The sequence below is a fragment of the Scomber japonicus genome, chromosome 4 (assembly GCF_027409825.1).
Source record: "Scomber japonicus isolate fScoJap1 chromosome 4, fScoJap1.pri, whole genome shotgun sequence".
Taxonomy (NCBI): Eukaryota; Metazoa; Chordata; class Actinopteri; order Scombriformes; family Scombridae; genus Scomber; species Scomber japonicus.
In genome coordinates this window covers 18391764-18408120 of record NC_070581.1, presented here as the reverse complement: position 1 = coordinate 18408120, position 16357 = coordinate 18391764, and the positions used below count along the sequence as shown (strand labels likewise).

The 16357-nt window shown below is 38.9% G+C and overlaps 1 protein-coding gene across 1 annotated transcript in view; it reads left to right on the top strand.

The window, feature by feature from the left end:
- Nucleotides 1-637: 637 nt before the first annotated feature.
- LOC128357905 (chemokine-like protein TAFA-2) overlaps nt 638-16357 on the top strand; it is a 40995-nt gene continuing 25275 nt past the window's right edge. Inside the window, exon 1 of the mRNA XM_053318317.1 lies at nt 638-737. Within this exon, the coding sequence (XP_053174292.1) occupies nt 638-737 (100 nt within the window). The remainder of the gene's footprint in view (nt 738-16357) is intronic.

Below are 16357 nucleotides of genomic sequence, written 5' to 3'. Positions count from 1 at the left end.
AAATATAACATTAGTGGTTTATTAGTTTTTAAGGTTTATTACGGTGTGTGTTTCCTTGACAGACATTCATCAGACCTGAGTAAAATATAAAATCTTTGGACAGCTTTGGTTTGGATTAAGTATTCTTCACTCAGCAGATGCCATGTATTTGCAACCATCCAAATATACAAACACATACACAGACACTCATCTCAGTTTTGACATTGTTTTCCTGTTTGGAGACAACATGGGAAATTAAACTGATCTAATGTACAAGTAATGTTGGTCTCCTAACAGCTTTTTCTATCCCTCATCCCTTTGTTTCTCTTCCTCACTCCTTCCCTATCTCTTTGTCCTCTCACCATCTCTCTTCCTGGTTGAATATGTTTGCAGTAAACAATAATTTTCCATGTGTAAATACTTTTTTTCTTTGGCAAGGCAGCAGTACTACCCTTTGAATGCTTTCTGTGTCTATATGTTTTACAGTTATCCTAGAAAGTTGTTTGCTATTTATGCATGTGTGCTTTAAAAAGGCAGAAAGTCAGAATACTGTATCTGCATTTATTCACCACCAACAGTTGGTAAAAAGAGACATTAAAAGGTTGTGTGTGTGTGTGTTCTCTGATGGATTATGTGTGTTTTGTTTCTTTCTTGTAGAATGCGGGAACGGGGTCCTTGCATTTGCGGAGTAGGTGTGTGGAGTCTACTGCTGTCCCTCTGTCTGGCCTCCCTCACACATGCACACAGGAGCCACACAGGTAGGTAGATGTATATATATGAGTGTGTACAGTACATTATTGCGTACAGCAGTGTATTGCATCAATCCTAGATTATCACTGCAGCAACCTCTGCAGCCAATTTCTTTTCACGTGTTGTTAAGTTGGAGTGAATAGGCCCCCGTGCCACCTGAGGCAATGAAGAGGTCAGATTTACAATGAAATATGAGACCACAGAGGCCGGTTGCCAGGAAGAACACACAAAAAGTTCTTCAATAAAAGGACAAGGGAAATGAGTAACTCAACAAAAAAGGTCTTCGCAGTTCAGAGGCTTTCACGTCTTTGCAGGGTGAGGCGACTCCTGAAATTGCCTGCAGGTTACAGCTCAGACAGCGAGCAGGGAGCCTTATGGATTAAAAGTCCCTGGTTGTGTGATATCCCTCCCATGTGGGCCAAGTGACTGAGTCACTAGCATGATTGAGCCCAGAGGCCTCTTACTACTTCACAGTTCATTTCTCATGTGAGGGTTGGGTGTCTTCTCCTCTCTGGTTCACAATGATCACCTGTGTGTAACTGAAAATTACCTCTGGGAGAAAAAGTCTTAATGGAGAATAAATTCTACTTGCTACCTGTGTATGGGCAAGAGTTTTTTATGTGAGCTCATGCTTTTCAGTAAAGTAAATGGGATGGAAATATGAATAAGAACACCTTTGTTTATCATCATGAAGCTTTTAAAGTCTTTTGTTGACAATGTGTCAGATGTAAAACTGCAGATTTAGGTTATCTGATTTGGAACTGAGATGTTCTAACCCTAACTCTCCCTGTTAATGTGTAAATGTAGATATACACAAAGTTTCCAGTTTAATAGGAAAACCTAAACAATACAGAAATTAAAATAAATGCTGGCTTCATAAGACTTACAATGTTCCTTTTTTCATTGAGATTTTTAGAGAGGTGTTGTGGTATATTGTAGCATTGGAGTACTGAATTTTATTTATAAAGCACTTTTCTAGTTTCTCAAGATAATTTACATGACACAATTGTCAATCAAAAATAAAGAACAGCAGTACTTTAGGCAAAGTGCGAAGATCAGGAGTTCACCGTGTGTGTGTATGTGTGTGTTCTCAAAGTAGGAAATTGTAACATCAGGATACTAACAAATGCACAATGACAAACGTGTTATTTGCAGATAAAATATTTCTCATTCTCAACACACTAACATTTCCTGTTTTGATCTTCAAAGCAATAATTGAAATAGAAATTAAACCAAACCAGAGAACAACTTGTTTTTCACACTATTGTTATCTCTATCCCCTCCCCTCTCTACAAAAACTGGTTATGCTTGCTATAGACTGGATGGATGGATGGATGGATGGATGGATGGATGGATGGATAGATGGATAGATGGATAGATGGATAGATAGATAGATAGATAGATAGATAGATAGATAGATAGATAGATAGATAGATAGATCAGGGCATCTATCTATCCAGATCTAGATAAGCAGATAAATGTCCCAGGATAAAATCAAGAAGTGATTGTGTGGTTTTTTAGTTTGGTTTGACTTCATGAAAGTCAGTGATGGCTTGAAAATGTTAAGCTCTGCCTTTGGCTTTCATGTAGTGGCGTGAAGCAGCTGCCCTTCAGCTGAACTGCTTGCCTTTGTTTGTCATTGTTGTTACTGTCAAACATCACTGATTTATACTGCAGTAGGTGTATTGTATGACTCAACATCTGCCTCACACTGATATCCCATTAGCAGATGACTGAAAGGGAAAATGATTAATGAGTCGGAGTCTTATTCTTTAAAAAGGATGCACCATCTTAGACCGATAGTGTACTAGTCCTTTGGCCTTCTGTGCAGAAATAGAAAATTCCTCTTATGTTATCATTTCTTAGAGACTACAAGGATTTTTTGTGTGAGTTTATGTGTGTGTACAGAAAATGTGTGTCCTTGCTGGAATGCGAGTACCTATAACCATGGATTTGTGAGGGTGTGTGGTTGTGTGAGTCTGTTTGTGTGCAAGATTGACTCTGCTGTTCTGTTGCTGCCAGGCATTATCTCCTCCTCTCACAGAGAGATTCTTGACAAGGCAAGGACATTTTTATATTTATTTATTTATCTTTGCAAAATTGCACTAACTTCCACATCAATGTTACATGATTGATATTGTTTGATGTACTGTTGTTGTGTTATCTGTGTCTTGTAAGGTGTCCTTGAGTGCTTTGAGAGGCGCCTTTAAATAAAATCATTATTGTCATTATTATTATTATTAGTATTAGTATTAGTATTAGTATTAGTATTAGTATTATTATAAATGGAAGGATGGTGAAAAGAAATGGAGAGAGGATGGAACCTTTTGTGGTGCATCACCAGGCTTTCAGTGAAGTGCTGAGCTCTGCACAAAGCAATGAAAACACTGAAAACACAGGTTGAGAGACATGGATAGCAAAGTCACAAGATAAAAAAAAGTTTAGCAGTCGTGTCTTTGTGTCACTTAAGAATGTTTCATGTTTTTTTTTAAAATATCAGACTATCTTTTGCTATCCTGTAATGGCAGTAAATACTGTAGTGGCAACAATGGTGAGGTTTTAGCTCGACACAGCCGTGTGTGTATGTGTGAGTGTGTATCGGGAAAGAGGGGGTATGTGTTCCGTCTGCGTGCTCCCGTTAATGGGTGATTGATTGTAGAGTAAGTTGTAATCAGGGAGTTACAGTGTTATCCAGTTGCAGGTTGTCTGAGTGGGGGAAAAACCGACGAGTAATCAGATAATTACTGAATACAATCCCTTAGGTCACTTCAAGGTTGACGGTCTCACACATGTAATACATATACACTTTCTCTTTGTCTTATAGACACAAACACACACACACACACACACACACACACACACACACACACACACACACACACACACGCACACACACACACACACAGAGACACACACGAACAAAAGCATACCAACACAATTTAATTCAGTCATTCAGTTGAGAAAAAGGTTATAGTGAGTATGTGTGTTCTTGTCACCAGCTCAGATATTCATGTGAATCCTTAAATTCCTGACGGGCAAACCCCAAGTGGTGACAGTAGTTGGACATACCTCTTCTACCTTCATCCTTAACACTTCTTTGAGCTCCCTGTTGTACTCCCTATTCACACATGACTGTTAAGCCACCTTTGACTCAAACACCATTATCAAGTTTGCTAACAACACAGTTGTGGTTGGCCTAATCACAGGCAACAATGAAAAGGCCTACCTGAAGAGAGTAGAAGACAACAACCTACTCCTGAACATCAGCAAGACTAAGGAGCTGGTGGACTTTGGGGAGAAGTCAGGCAGGAAGGAACTATATCACCCTTAATATCAACGGGTCCACGCACTCTGTGCGGAATCTCGCGCGACCACATGGTATTTCAGTGGTCGTGCGAGATTTCAACGAAGTTTGATAACAATCCAGGCATTAGTAGTGGGGTAATTTACGAGATACACTGGTGGTCCTGTTAGCGACTGTACTAAGCCATTCGGCTAATGGCTCTAACTCCACTATTTTGCAACTAAATGAAAAAAGAAGGTGAATAGATAGACATCATGGTGCATATGACACTAGGTCGAAATTACACCGAACTATAACGGCAGTCTCTGAGAGAGAGCGATAGATCGAGAGCGAGAGCGAGAGAGCGAGAGAGAGAGAGAGAGAGAGAGAGAGAGAGAAGGAAATGTTTTTTGATTCAACTGAGGTTCACTAGTCTCTCACGTGGCCAGACCTTGCTGTGTGAAGAACCAAAGGCTGGCCATGTGAGACCAATGGGAATAAAGCTTCACACATCCATGGGAAATGGCATATATGAAATGATTGATCTCTGGATTTTATGAATAGATATCGGATCATTTAAATCAATTTGAATCGGAAAATACACCGGATACACCAGACCAGCACTGAGAGGCTCAGGCCACTATGATCCTAAACGAGGTCACTGACAATTTTTAATGCATAAATTGAAGGAACTGGCAGGATTACATTTCACTCTGATTATATCTTATATGATGTGACAAATAAACTTGATTGACTGATTTATTGAAGAGGCATGTGACAAGACAGCTGTAGCGATATCAGAAGGGAAGTCAAATGGACTGAGAAGAGGCATAAAAAGTCTCAGTGTGTGTGTGCGTGAGTGTGTGTGTTCAGCTTTTTTTCTCCAGATTCGTATCTCTCAGAGAGGTGCAAGGCCAGAACAGAAAAAGATGCCCCTCCTTTGTCATTGGTGCATCTCCATCTGTTAAACCATCTATTCTCTTGTCTTCTTTTGTTATTCACACACTTTATTATACACATCACTACAGTGTGGAAAATGCAGGCTTTATACCCAGACCACAGAGCTCTTACACCTTTAGGGGAGCACAGATCTCCTGCAATGAAGAGATCGTATTTGTCGACAAAGTCTAGGTTTGGTGGAATGTCTCGGTGCCTTTGCCAATAGTCTGGGAGAAACAGCTTGGCTTGGATTTTGAAGTTAAGTGGAACAGCGATTATGCTGATCACTTCACCACACACTGTCGAGTCATTGATTCTCAGTCTATAGACTGCAATCTCCATACATCGGCACTGATTAGAGGCTACTAAGAACTTAACTTACACTGAAAGTCATTCTGTCTGCCAACAAGGGGAAATAGAGATGTAAGGACTAAGATATATAAGGGATGCTAAGATACATGCACTAAACCACTCTCACACATGCTCAGGGGGACATGTGCATTCAGTCAGGCATGCAGCACATGGAAAGACACACACAAACACATGCACACACACACACACACTTACATGCATGCACACTCAAAAAAGGCTCTTAATGTGATGTGTGGAGACAGGCTGTCTACCCTCCATAGAGGCTGCTCCACAGCAGAGCTGCACTCCATGCTTGGTCCACAACACGGTTCCATATGGCTTGTGAAAGATTCAAGCTGCTTCAAATTCTAAAGCTTCAAATTACAAATGTGAAAAATTTCATACTGACAAATATCGTGGCATTACCAACCATTTTTAATTCACTGGTCAAGAGACACAGAGAGAGAGTGTTTATATGTATATATATATATATATATATACATATAGATGTGTGTGTGAGAGAGAGAGAGACAGAGAAAGACCAAATTAATGAAATTGCCTAATTATTAAGAGTGAGACAAATAATCAAGATTACAATTTATAATGATTCAAATGTGGTACTGAATCGGATACATATCGGATTTTTTTGAATGCGACCACAATCTGAACAATTTAATGCGACTTTGACGTTATTCTGGAGCAACACACAGCAACACACAGCTAATACTCCGCATAAAGACATCATTAAAGTATTAATTTTCTTTCTCCTCTTCCTCCTTTTTAACATCACCCCCTCACAAATTTGCTGGCTGCCGCCACACACTGTTTTTAACATTAGACCATAAATTACACTACAAGTAACTTCATCAGCCGTTGCTGTTGCCATGTTCGTGTGCGTGAGGTCATTAATGATCAACACTTCAGGAGCGTGAGCTGTTCACATCCCAGTCCGCAGACAGGCCACATTTAAAAGTGTAATATGAACAGCCAAACAAAAAATCGGATTTGAGCAATAAATTGGAATTGAGCATTAAGGCCTGCAGTGTGAACGCAGCCAAAGTGACGCGTAGATATTATTAATGTAAACTATGGCTAAAGTTTTGAAGACAATTATTGTAAATTGTAAGTTACACCTTAGTGTATGTGGGAGATTGATTGCAAGAGACTGGACGAGATTCACATGTACGCCTTTACTGTTTGTACTGTAATTTGTTGGTAGACCATGTCATTGCGATACAGAAAGGAAAAGACAGCACTGCATAGCACAAAGAAAAAAACAAAAGTAGAAATGTGAACATAGGACAATCTCCTTAGGGAAAACTGTACATGCAGTGCAGTCTTCCTACACCTCCTGACGTTCCTGTCTGTTGGGCCACAAATTCTCATCCACATCACAACGAATATCTTCTCTTGCGATACAGCGTGGAAAGAATCTTTAAGAGTGTCTTAACCAACCTCTGCAGGCATCTGCTGTGATGTCATCACACGCTGCATCCATGGCAGCCAGAAGGGTCATCTGTGTATGTGGCTGGCGATCATATACTTTCCATCTCCATGCTGAGAAAAATTCCTCAATGGGGTTAAGGAATGGGGAGTAGGATGAGAGGAACTCTATCAGCATCCTGTTGTGGGTCGCAAACCATTGCCTGATGATGTTGAGCAATGGAAACTGACATTGTCCCAAACTATCATGTACTTTGGCAAGTCATCTCCAATCTGACCCCTCTCTGGTTCAGGGATGAGATCCCTGTAGAGAGTGTCTAAAAAGGTGACAAGACGCTCTGTATTGTATGGCCCAATAATGGGAATATGCGTTAGCACACCATTCTCAGAGATAGCAGCACCTATAGTTATGTTCCTGCCCCGTTGGCATGGCACATCAACTGTAGCTTTGTGGCCAATGATACCACGCCTTCTGTGTTTCATTAGGTTTGAAGCCAGCCTCATCCATGTAGATGAAGTTGTGCAGTGGTTCACTTGCTTCCAGTTCCATTATATGCTATATCCAGAAGACACAAAATTAGTTTTATGAATTACATGCATTTTCATTTTGGACAAGATACATCAGTATACAGCACATATTGCATCTTCTTTTCTACAGCCATAGCAAATGTGTAAAGGTCACACTTACTGTACATCACTATACGATGTTGCACTGTTTACTGTGAGGTACAGTTACTGCTGCTAATCATTTACCTGTACATACTGGCAGCTCCTTCGCTCGGGGCGCAGCTCCTTCACTCTTTCACCATTTCTTTCAAATGGAACAGTGTTCAGCTGCTTCATATTCATTTGGTGTCTTTTCAGCACCCTGTCAATGGTTGAGATGCTGACTGTTTGGATGTTTTCAAAGATGTTGTTGTCTTCTATAATGGCACTCGTTATCTCCCTAGGTCTTATGGCATTGTTTTCTACAACCATGGTGCAAATAGCCTCTTCCTGTTCAGGTGTGAAAAGGAGCCCTCTGCCACCCATGTGAAGTTGTCTTGCAGTCCTATGTGGAAAAAATATAGTAATGCAAAACACAAAATTGAGTAAGATAAAATGTCACTGTATAAAGTATACTTGCTGTATATTGTAAAATGCCAATGGAATACTGTAATATTGCATGAAGCATTACAGAAAGTATACAGTACAATGCCTATTGTTAGATTACATACCTGTTCTGTGGACGAAAAGTCTGAATGATTGAGGACACAGTTGTTCTCCCAACATTTGGCTGCACCCTTTGACCAACCTCGGCCATTGTAAGCCCATGAAGTGTGGCAAATTACCAATTCAGGACAGATTTAGAAAAAAAGTCTAATGGAAATGTATAGAAATATGCTTGACATATTATGACAACTTATTCAACCATTTTGCAAGACTACTTGCAAAAGAACTTGCAAGAGAACTAATGCCTAAATATTGTGGGGGGTGAGACTATTCAACAGAGACCCATTATGATACATTTTGATCAACATGACATAAGCAATTGATAATGTAGGAAAGAGCAGAGAATTGTACATAATCATTTGCATGGATGTACCAAAGCATTTGCAACTTGTTCAAAGGAATGAGAAACTGCTTTTTTGACGTGCACAAGTGACACAATGATATGAAGATTGAACAAGTAGTTTTGAGAATTTCAATTCTGATCTGAGAAATGTACCAAAGCAACTGTAATACTTGAAATTTGTATAAATCTTGGCATTAGCCCTAAATAAACCCTGAATGTAATCCAGGATTTTGAAGAATCTTCCAAAAGTGTTCTTGTCTGGTGATAGTTGTGGGATAAAGAGGCACTGTAATCTTTTTACGTTCTCTTGTAAAGCTGAAGCAGAGGTATTTCCTCCTTTTCCTGCAGACATTTGAACTGTGCTGTTTTCTGGCCTTAAACTGTGAAACAAAAAGCTCTTCATAATGCACTGAATACATACAGTATGTGACTATGATTCCTACTTTTAAAAATATGACACCCACAAACACACACACACACAGACACCCACAAACACATATAGATAGATAGATAGATAGATAGATAGATAGATAGATAGATAGATAGATAGATAGATAGATAGATAGATAGATAGATAGATAGATAGATAGATAGATAGATAGATAGATAGATAGATAGATAGATAAAGACATATAGATTTTGGTATAGATACAATTATACATACATTGACATAAAGTTGACATATTCCAAGAAAGGAGACTTAATGCAGGGATACAAGATAAGAACTTGGACATTCTGCCTTCAGGATATATTTTTAAGGTTCACAATGATTCAACAGTTTTATTCACATGCCTCTCAAACCAAACTTTTACCCTGTGATGAAATTATTATGTAGAGAGGTGTTAAGCCTTTCACTTGCTGTTGCACTGGCTGAATTTAAATTTTGAAGCTAACAGAGCAGTGTTAAAAATTGTTGGATATATTAGACGAGAATATTGTGACTGAGGAAGAGAAAAGAGGTGCTTGTGAGAGAATTCAGCACTACAGTATCTGGGATGGGAAACATGCAACAGACACAATATAGATAAATGGTAGTTTAAACGCCTTTTTCAGTCTTAACAGGTCATGGCATGTTTAAAAATCACCATATTCTTGCTCACAGGATTATCAAATACAATTTGTTATACTTGTTCCTTCAGACGACATCACGATCTTTGTCCTATTGCCTTACAGCAACTGAGATACTGTATCTGTTAATGGTAATCTGTCCATTTGTTCATCATTATGTGTGTTATATCGCCCCTGGGTCCCTCTCTTTTTTTCTCCCTTGCTCCACTTCAATCGGTGTTGTCGACAAATTCCAAGGAACTACATTTGCATATGCTCACCTTCGCCAATCAGTGTGTCCTTGGTAAGGCACGTGTTGTTTTAACCATGATGTATTCAGTTATTAAGGTGCCAGGAGTGTATCTGATAACTAGCTACAAGCACTCTAGCCTTTTGTGGTCTATCATAGGATAATCTTCTGTGTTTATTTGTGCTTGGACATGATTCCATCACATATTCAAGGGACAGGGAGATGAGAAATATATTTTCAAATGTCTGTCAGATAGACTGCTGTAATATTGAGCAGGGAGATCTCAAAGCAGCCAAAATGTCTTTTTCTACCAGATGTAAGTATAGTTGTTATTTTCTACCAAGTGCTTTAAATGAATAGAGAGGTGATGACAGACAGTGAGAAGCTCTCTGCTAGGAGACACTATGATTCATTGCCCATACCTGAAGAACCAGGTCGATAAACAAAAGTGGACCACCAGGGTGTGATTAGTTTACTAAGCGCTAGCCATCTGCTGTGCACATATCAAACCATGTATTTATGTCTTCTCCATTTACCTGTTATATGTGTGCGTTTCATTTCTACATGAAACGTATAGGTTCATGTTCACCATCTTAGTTTAGGATGTTAGCACACCTGCAGAGCAGCCACCCCACACTAAACTGTAATAAGAGCCTACATGGATCTCATGTTTTACCTGTAAGACTCACGTTTTAATGCTGTTGTTCATGCTTCATGAGGTGAAAACGTCAGATTTCCACATAGTCAGAGAAATAAGTAGTGTGCATTCGGGTATTAGCTCAGTTATAGGAATGTGAGATCGAGCGTCTCTCCTGCTGGCTGCTGACAGCGCTGTCAACCAAAGAGTGGATCACACTGGATAGAGGAGGAGATGTAGAGACGCTGATACGTGTGCATTTACCACAGGAGTTCAGAGCTTGGTGCAGGAAACAATTTCTCTGTGTCTGTTATGCTGTATCCCTGTGTATGACAATACCAAAAAGAAGGCAGCAATTCGAAGATGTGAGTTGAATCAGGCTTATCACATGATACACTGATTCACTGACTATTAGGGGGCAGTCATAGAAAAATATAAAACATACTGTGATCAATTAAAAAAGCACATTTCTAAATATCACTTTTTCACGGGTAGTTGTTAGATCTCCTTCTGTGTTCTTCTATGAATGTCTTGACAGACAGTTATTTTTGGTAAAGCCACCACATAAACAAACTATCATAATGAATCCTATCAGAATCCAACAACTATATTTTATCAACAAATTTCAACTTTTATTTTCCTCAGTTGTATAGAACCTGACAAAAGGCATTTACATTATGCATTCAAAAGTTGAACCCTCTGAGTTAACACAGAAAGCATTTACAGTGTTTGGGTGCTATGGTCACTGTCTGATTATGTGTTTGCACTAATTGATGTAAATGAGAGTTTCCTCTGGCTGCACAGAGAGATTACCTCATCGGGGCCCTCTCATTGCATTTATTAACGCTAATCGTTACCTGTTAGCTCACCAGCCAACTCAGCATAGACCAGCCTGGTATAACTGTATAGTTTCTTAAGCCACTGTGTGGAAGTGGGAGGGTAACAACAGCAGTGTGGATTAACAGTTTGGCAAGAGAGCTACAGGGAAATACTTTTAAAACATTAATGACTAATTAGCGTCGATTGCAGTCTTTACAAGTAATTCATTTTCCATTAGGTCCATGTATCTGTTGGTCTTTGAGTTTCCAAGTCTCCCTCCCTCTCTGTATTTTTGCTACCACTCAATTCCTCTCTTTTGCCCTCTGTTTCTTATTCTCTCTTCCCAACTTTTACTTTATTTCACAGCTGTTAAACCAGGAAATTTCAATCAGGTAGCACAGCATGAATTTCTGCAGGGGCAGGAGAGAAAGAGCAAACTTTTATTTAATGCAGCCATTCTTTCTTTTCTCCTCTCCACCTCCATCTCGTCTCTCTTTTCTTCCACAGCTGAACTCAACCTTGGCTCTTTATAGTTTATGATTCAATTTCCAATTTGTCCTCCAGAGGTATTTGCCTGGTGGGTGGCGCAGCGGTTTTGTTCTTATGTGTTTGTACAATACTTGCCTTTGGTATTCATAGAACCACAGTCTTAGGAATACATGCATTTGAATTTCCAATTCTGTGTCTGCAATTCTTTTAGCTTTATTTTACATGAAAGTCACATTGAGATGGGAATCACCCTTTCAAGTAAGCTCTTGGCAAGCGAGGAGCTATGCTCTGAAATATGTATGACCAATACGTACCACTTCCTTTTATTAGAGTCAAGGATGACCAGAAAAGATTAATTTGGGATTTGAAGGTTGTTGGTTTAGCTCACGCCCTAAGACAAAAAAAAACTATACATTACACAGATTTTGGATACAAAATAGTATTATCAAAAACCAACTATGAGATACAGGAGCATTTTTAGCTGCATGGTATGAATAGTTAGAGGGGTTTTAACCCCCCAACAGAAGAAAATACTAATGAAAGAGCTCATTAGTGGCTGTTCCAAAATAAAAACGTGATTCTAATAAATATTCAAATGCCTTTAATGTTTCACAAAAATCTAGCATTTCTAGCACTTCTAATATTAAATTGGACTGAAAACATGATTCTTGGTTGTAAATTTAGTGTATCATAGTTCAAAAGTTTAATGATGTTCTTTTGTTTCATATTTGTAAGCTCAGACAGGAGTAAAAGGAATCAGTGTTATTTGAGTAAACTGAAAACTGTATAATTATTTTATCTGCCATAGATTATTATGGCCATAAGCTCTTTCTTGAGTTTTTGAATCATGCAGCCTGTCTTTTATTATATTCCCATGTTCCCATTCCCTTAATCTGTGGATTACATCAAATGTCAAAGCTCTCTTTTGTTGACTGTGCAGACAGGAGCAAGAATAAGGGCAGTGATACAAAAAAGGAAGCGAAAAAGAAAAAGAAAACTAACTGATATATTATCTCCTTTTGCCGGCTTTTGCTGAAGGGGTCTAATGTTAATTTTTTTTCACTGTCTAACTTGCTTATTCTTTCGAGGTTTGTGGAGAGACACCCTGTCTTTCTATCACATGACTTACAAATACAACATTAATGCTCAGATTCACAAATGTTATAGTTTCAAATGGAAAAAACAACAACAGAGCATCAGGAGGACACACTGAAAACACGTAAACCTTACTATGAATTTGTTATCGAGGTCTAAACAATGAGTGAATTACTTTTTATTATTTGGATACTTAAGAATTAACATGGAAAAACATGACTCCCTGAATGTTATTGTAGAATTTACAAACAGTCAAGCTCTAAGCACATCAAAGTGTTTTTTCTTTGTCTCCTTGGGGTCCATTTGCCCCAGTTTTCCCTCCTCTTTCAATCCCCATATACACCATTTCTGATATACAGTCTCAGGAGATTCTATAAATGACCAGATGTTTGGAAAGAAAACGAATGGCTGCATGTTACCTCTTGAACCATTTGGATATTTGAGACAGCCTGTCAGGAGAGTCAGGCATCCATCCAAAGCTTTTGTTTTCTCAGCCATGTGCATATTTGTACCTGAAATGATTTGGAGGGATTATTACTATTATATTCTGCTTTGTACCATAAACCAGCGACACCATTCTTTACCTATAGCTTGTTTAGGTACATGTGAATGGTTCCCAAGTGTTGCTTGTTTTCTGTTGGCTGGATCTACAATAGAATAGCCATTCTCCCGGTAGAGCTGGCACACTTGAAACTATGTGAAAAATGAACGGAACATACAGCGCTTCTCCTATAGAGCTTCGTAAAGTACATATTCATATTTTTACCTTTCAAAACAATCTGTTAGAAGGAGACTTTCAGTAGTGTTTCTGTTAAGTTCATGCAGAGATAAATGACTGCTGCTGGCCCTGGCCGTGATTGCAACACTAAAAATATTACTGGAGAAGATTTCTTGGTGCAGCATTGTCAACAATCGCAGCATGTAGTCTCCAATGTAGTAGAATTTCAGTGTATTAGCAGTGCCTCTATTTTGGTGGGTTTTATGCTAATGTTGATAATAGTAAACAGTCTGCATATGATTGTGCTTTTTTGTGTGAGTGCATGTGTGCATACACTGTGGAGAGCAGCTTTAGTATGCTTAAAAGCAGCTCCACAGCCATGCACTGATGGATGGGGTGCTCTTTACTTTACTGATGTACTGTGATCAATGCTGATGCAAGGAAAGAGAGATGGACGGAGAGAGAGAGAGAGAGAGAGAGAGAGAGAGAGAGAGGGGGGGGGGTAATGTGCTGCCTCTGCAAATCTCTCTCTCATTCTCTCTCTCTTTTGCTGTCTTTTTGCATTAATCCTCTCCTCTCTCTGTGAGTTTCCCACTCTGTTGATCCTGCCAGTATCTGCATATGCTGCACTCTCACTAACATCATCGCCTTAACTAATATGACACAGTGTTTCCACGTGGAGCATATGCTGCTCAGGGCAACTTTCAGCAGATTACTAGATTATAGATTAAGTCCAGGAAGTTGAGTGTGTGAGAAAGTGTGTGTGTTTGTTTCACGTCCCTTTCCAGCACAGGTCTTTAAAGAGGACACAGACATCATGTTTATCTAACTGTCCGGCCTGGCCTCTCATGTTGCCTAAATGTGGTTAAGAGGCTTTTATTTTTAGTCTTTTGCTGTTGTGAGTTAAATAAAACAGCAGTAATGCAGCTTCACTAATCCTCTCACACACAACTAATCCTAGCAGAACACCACTGTAAATACTCTGTGGGCTGCATTAAAGCAAAATCACTCAATCCCTCACTGAGTGTTTTATGCTTATTTTGGTTCAGATTAATAGAAATTTTTCTACTTTTCATCTGCGACAGAGATTTCCCAGAAATAACTGGGCTTCCTTTTGGACCTCCGATTTATTTCTGTGTGGCTTTTGTGTATGTGTGTGTGTGTGTGTGTTATATACAGTGTCTTTGCTCTGAAGCATGGCTGTAGCCAGTACATATCGTACTCATTGTGAGGATCAATACACTCTATGTGCTTGAGATAGACAGCAGCCATAGAAATGGATCTGAGATGACCTATGGTTGTAGCTTTACACAGAGGTCACAATATTGAAGATACCATTCATTTGAGGATTGTGTGGGCTGCTTTAACCTCTATGACACGCAATTAAAGAAATTCCTCATGGTGTGTAGTGGCCTCTTTCTCTTACCATCTTATCTTACTGTCCAAACAAAGATCACATGCAATGGCAGCATGAATTTCACCTTGACTCAGTGACATGTGGGCTCAAGTTGGGCTGTGTGCCAACAAAAGTTGCATTTACAAGGATACGTGAAGTGCACGATAACCTAATTAATAAGGAAATGCCTCCTTGATAATTAGGAAAAAAGTTTCGTCTTCAAAATGTTAATTACAAAATTGCTCTTGTGGAATTTAAATTAGAGATACCTTGTCAAATGATTTTAAAAAATCCCATCCTTTGGCAAAACCTGGCAGGATTAGGTGTTTTTGCTGATAAGTGTTACTAATAAATAACCAAATTCTGCAGATCTGACAACATTGTCCTTTTATATGTAAATGAGATGTGGTAAGGGGGGCAGCACTAAGGATAAACATACAGGTGTTTGTGTAGACAGAGATAAATCTGTAAAAAATGTAGCCCACACCTTTCCTTGAAGCTCCAGAGCAATGTTTGAAGATTGTACCTCACTGAAAAATAACACAAATGCTGTTGTTAAGAAAACTGAAGAAACAGTGAAATGTAAATCAAATAAATAGTGTTTTTATGTCTTGTCTTGTTTTTCTCTCTCTCTCTCAAACTGAAACTCTGCCAATGAGTTCTTTAATATCTCCCATGGTGAGTTTGAAGTGAATTATACGAGCTGCCTGAAGCAAATACAGAATATCTGCTGTGTTGCAGCATTTTTGTGTGTGATTTCCTTTAAGAAAAAACAAAATGTTTTCCAAATGTGGGGCTGTGAGAGTCAAAGGGATAAGCAAAAAATAAAGGCTTTTTTTTGGCAATTTCCTGTCTCTTTTAAAGGCTGTACACACCCACAAATATGTTTTCAGTTATTCTGCTGAGACGTGTGCTCAGGTTTTATGTTGGGTGGAATTGTGCTCGGAGTTGTCCTGCTTTAAAGGTGCAACAATAAAGTAAAGGAGATGTCAATCAAGCACACTTCATATACAGTATTCTATGTAAGCTCACATAGTACTGGGAAGAGATCTAATCAGGGGAAGTAGGAGAAAAGACCTGTGTAGGTGTACAATGGGCATACTGAGCTTTTAAAGGCTCTGTACAGCCACAGATGTGTTGCTAATTATATCTCTAGTCAAGTGGAAGTTGTGTCATATCATCAAACTTTATGGACTCAGAATGATAAAGTTATAAGTTATTCTGCCCTAACAATAGCAGTTAAACTACTGGAGAGTGAGGGAGATGTCAAGCAACGTGTGTGATTGGCCTGTGGGGAGGAAGAGACTTTAAGGCCAATAGACATGGCAGACATTTGAATTTGTCCAGGAAAAGCATGGGTGGAGTAAATGACATTACTAATGGCTATATCAATAATGTTATTATATAAAACTGCTTTGAAAGTCTAAATAACTATGGAAAGAAGAGGTGCCCTATACTGGACAAAGAGAACCAATAACTGAAAAGCAGGGATTTTGCAAATGCTTTAAACTCTGCTTTCAACATAACCACTAAAAACAGGACAAAAAACAGTAATGTGCAAACAAAACTAGATTCCTTCAATCAATCAATCTCAATCAATCTTTAT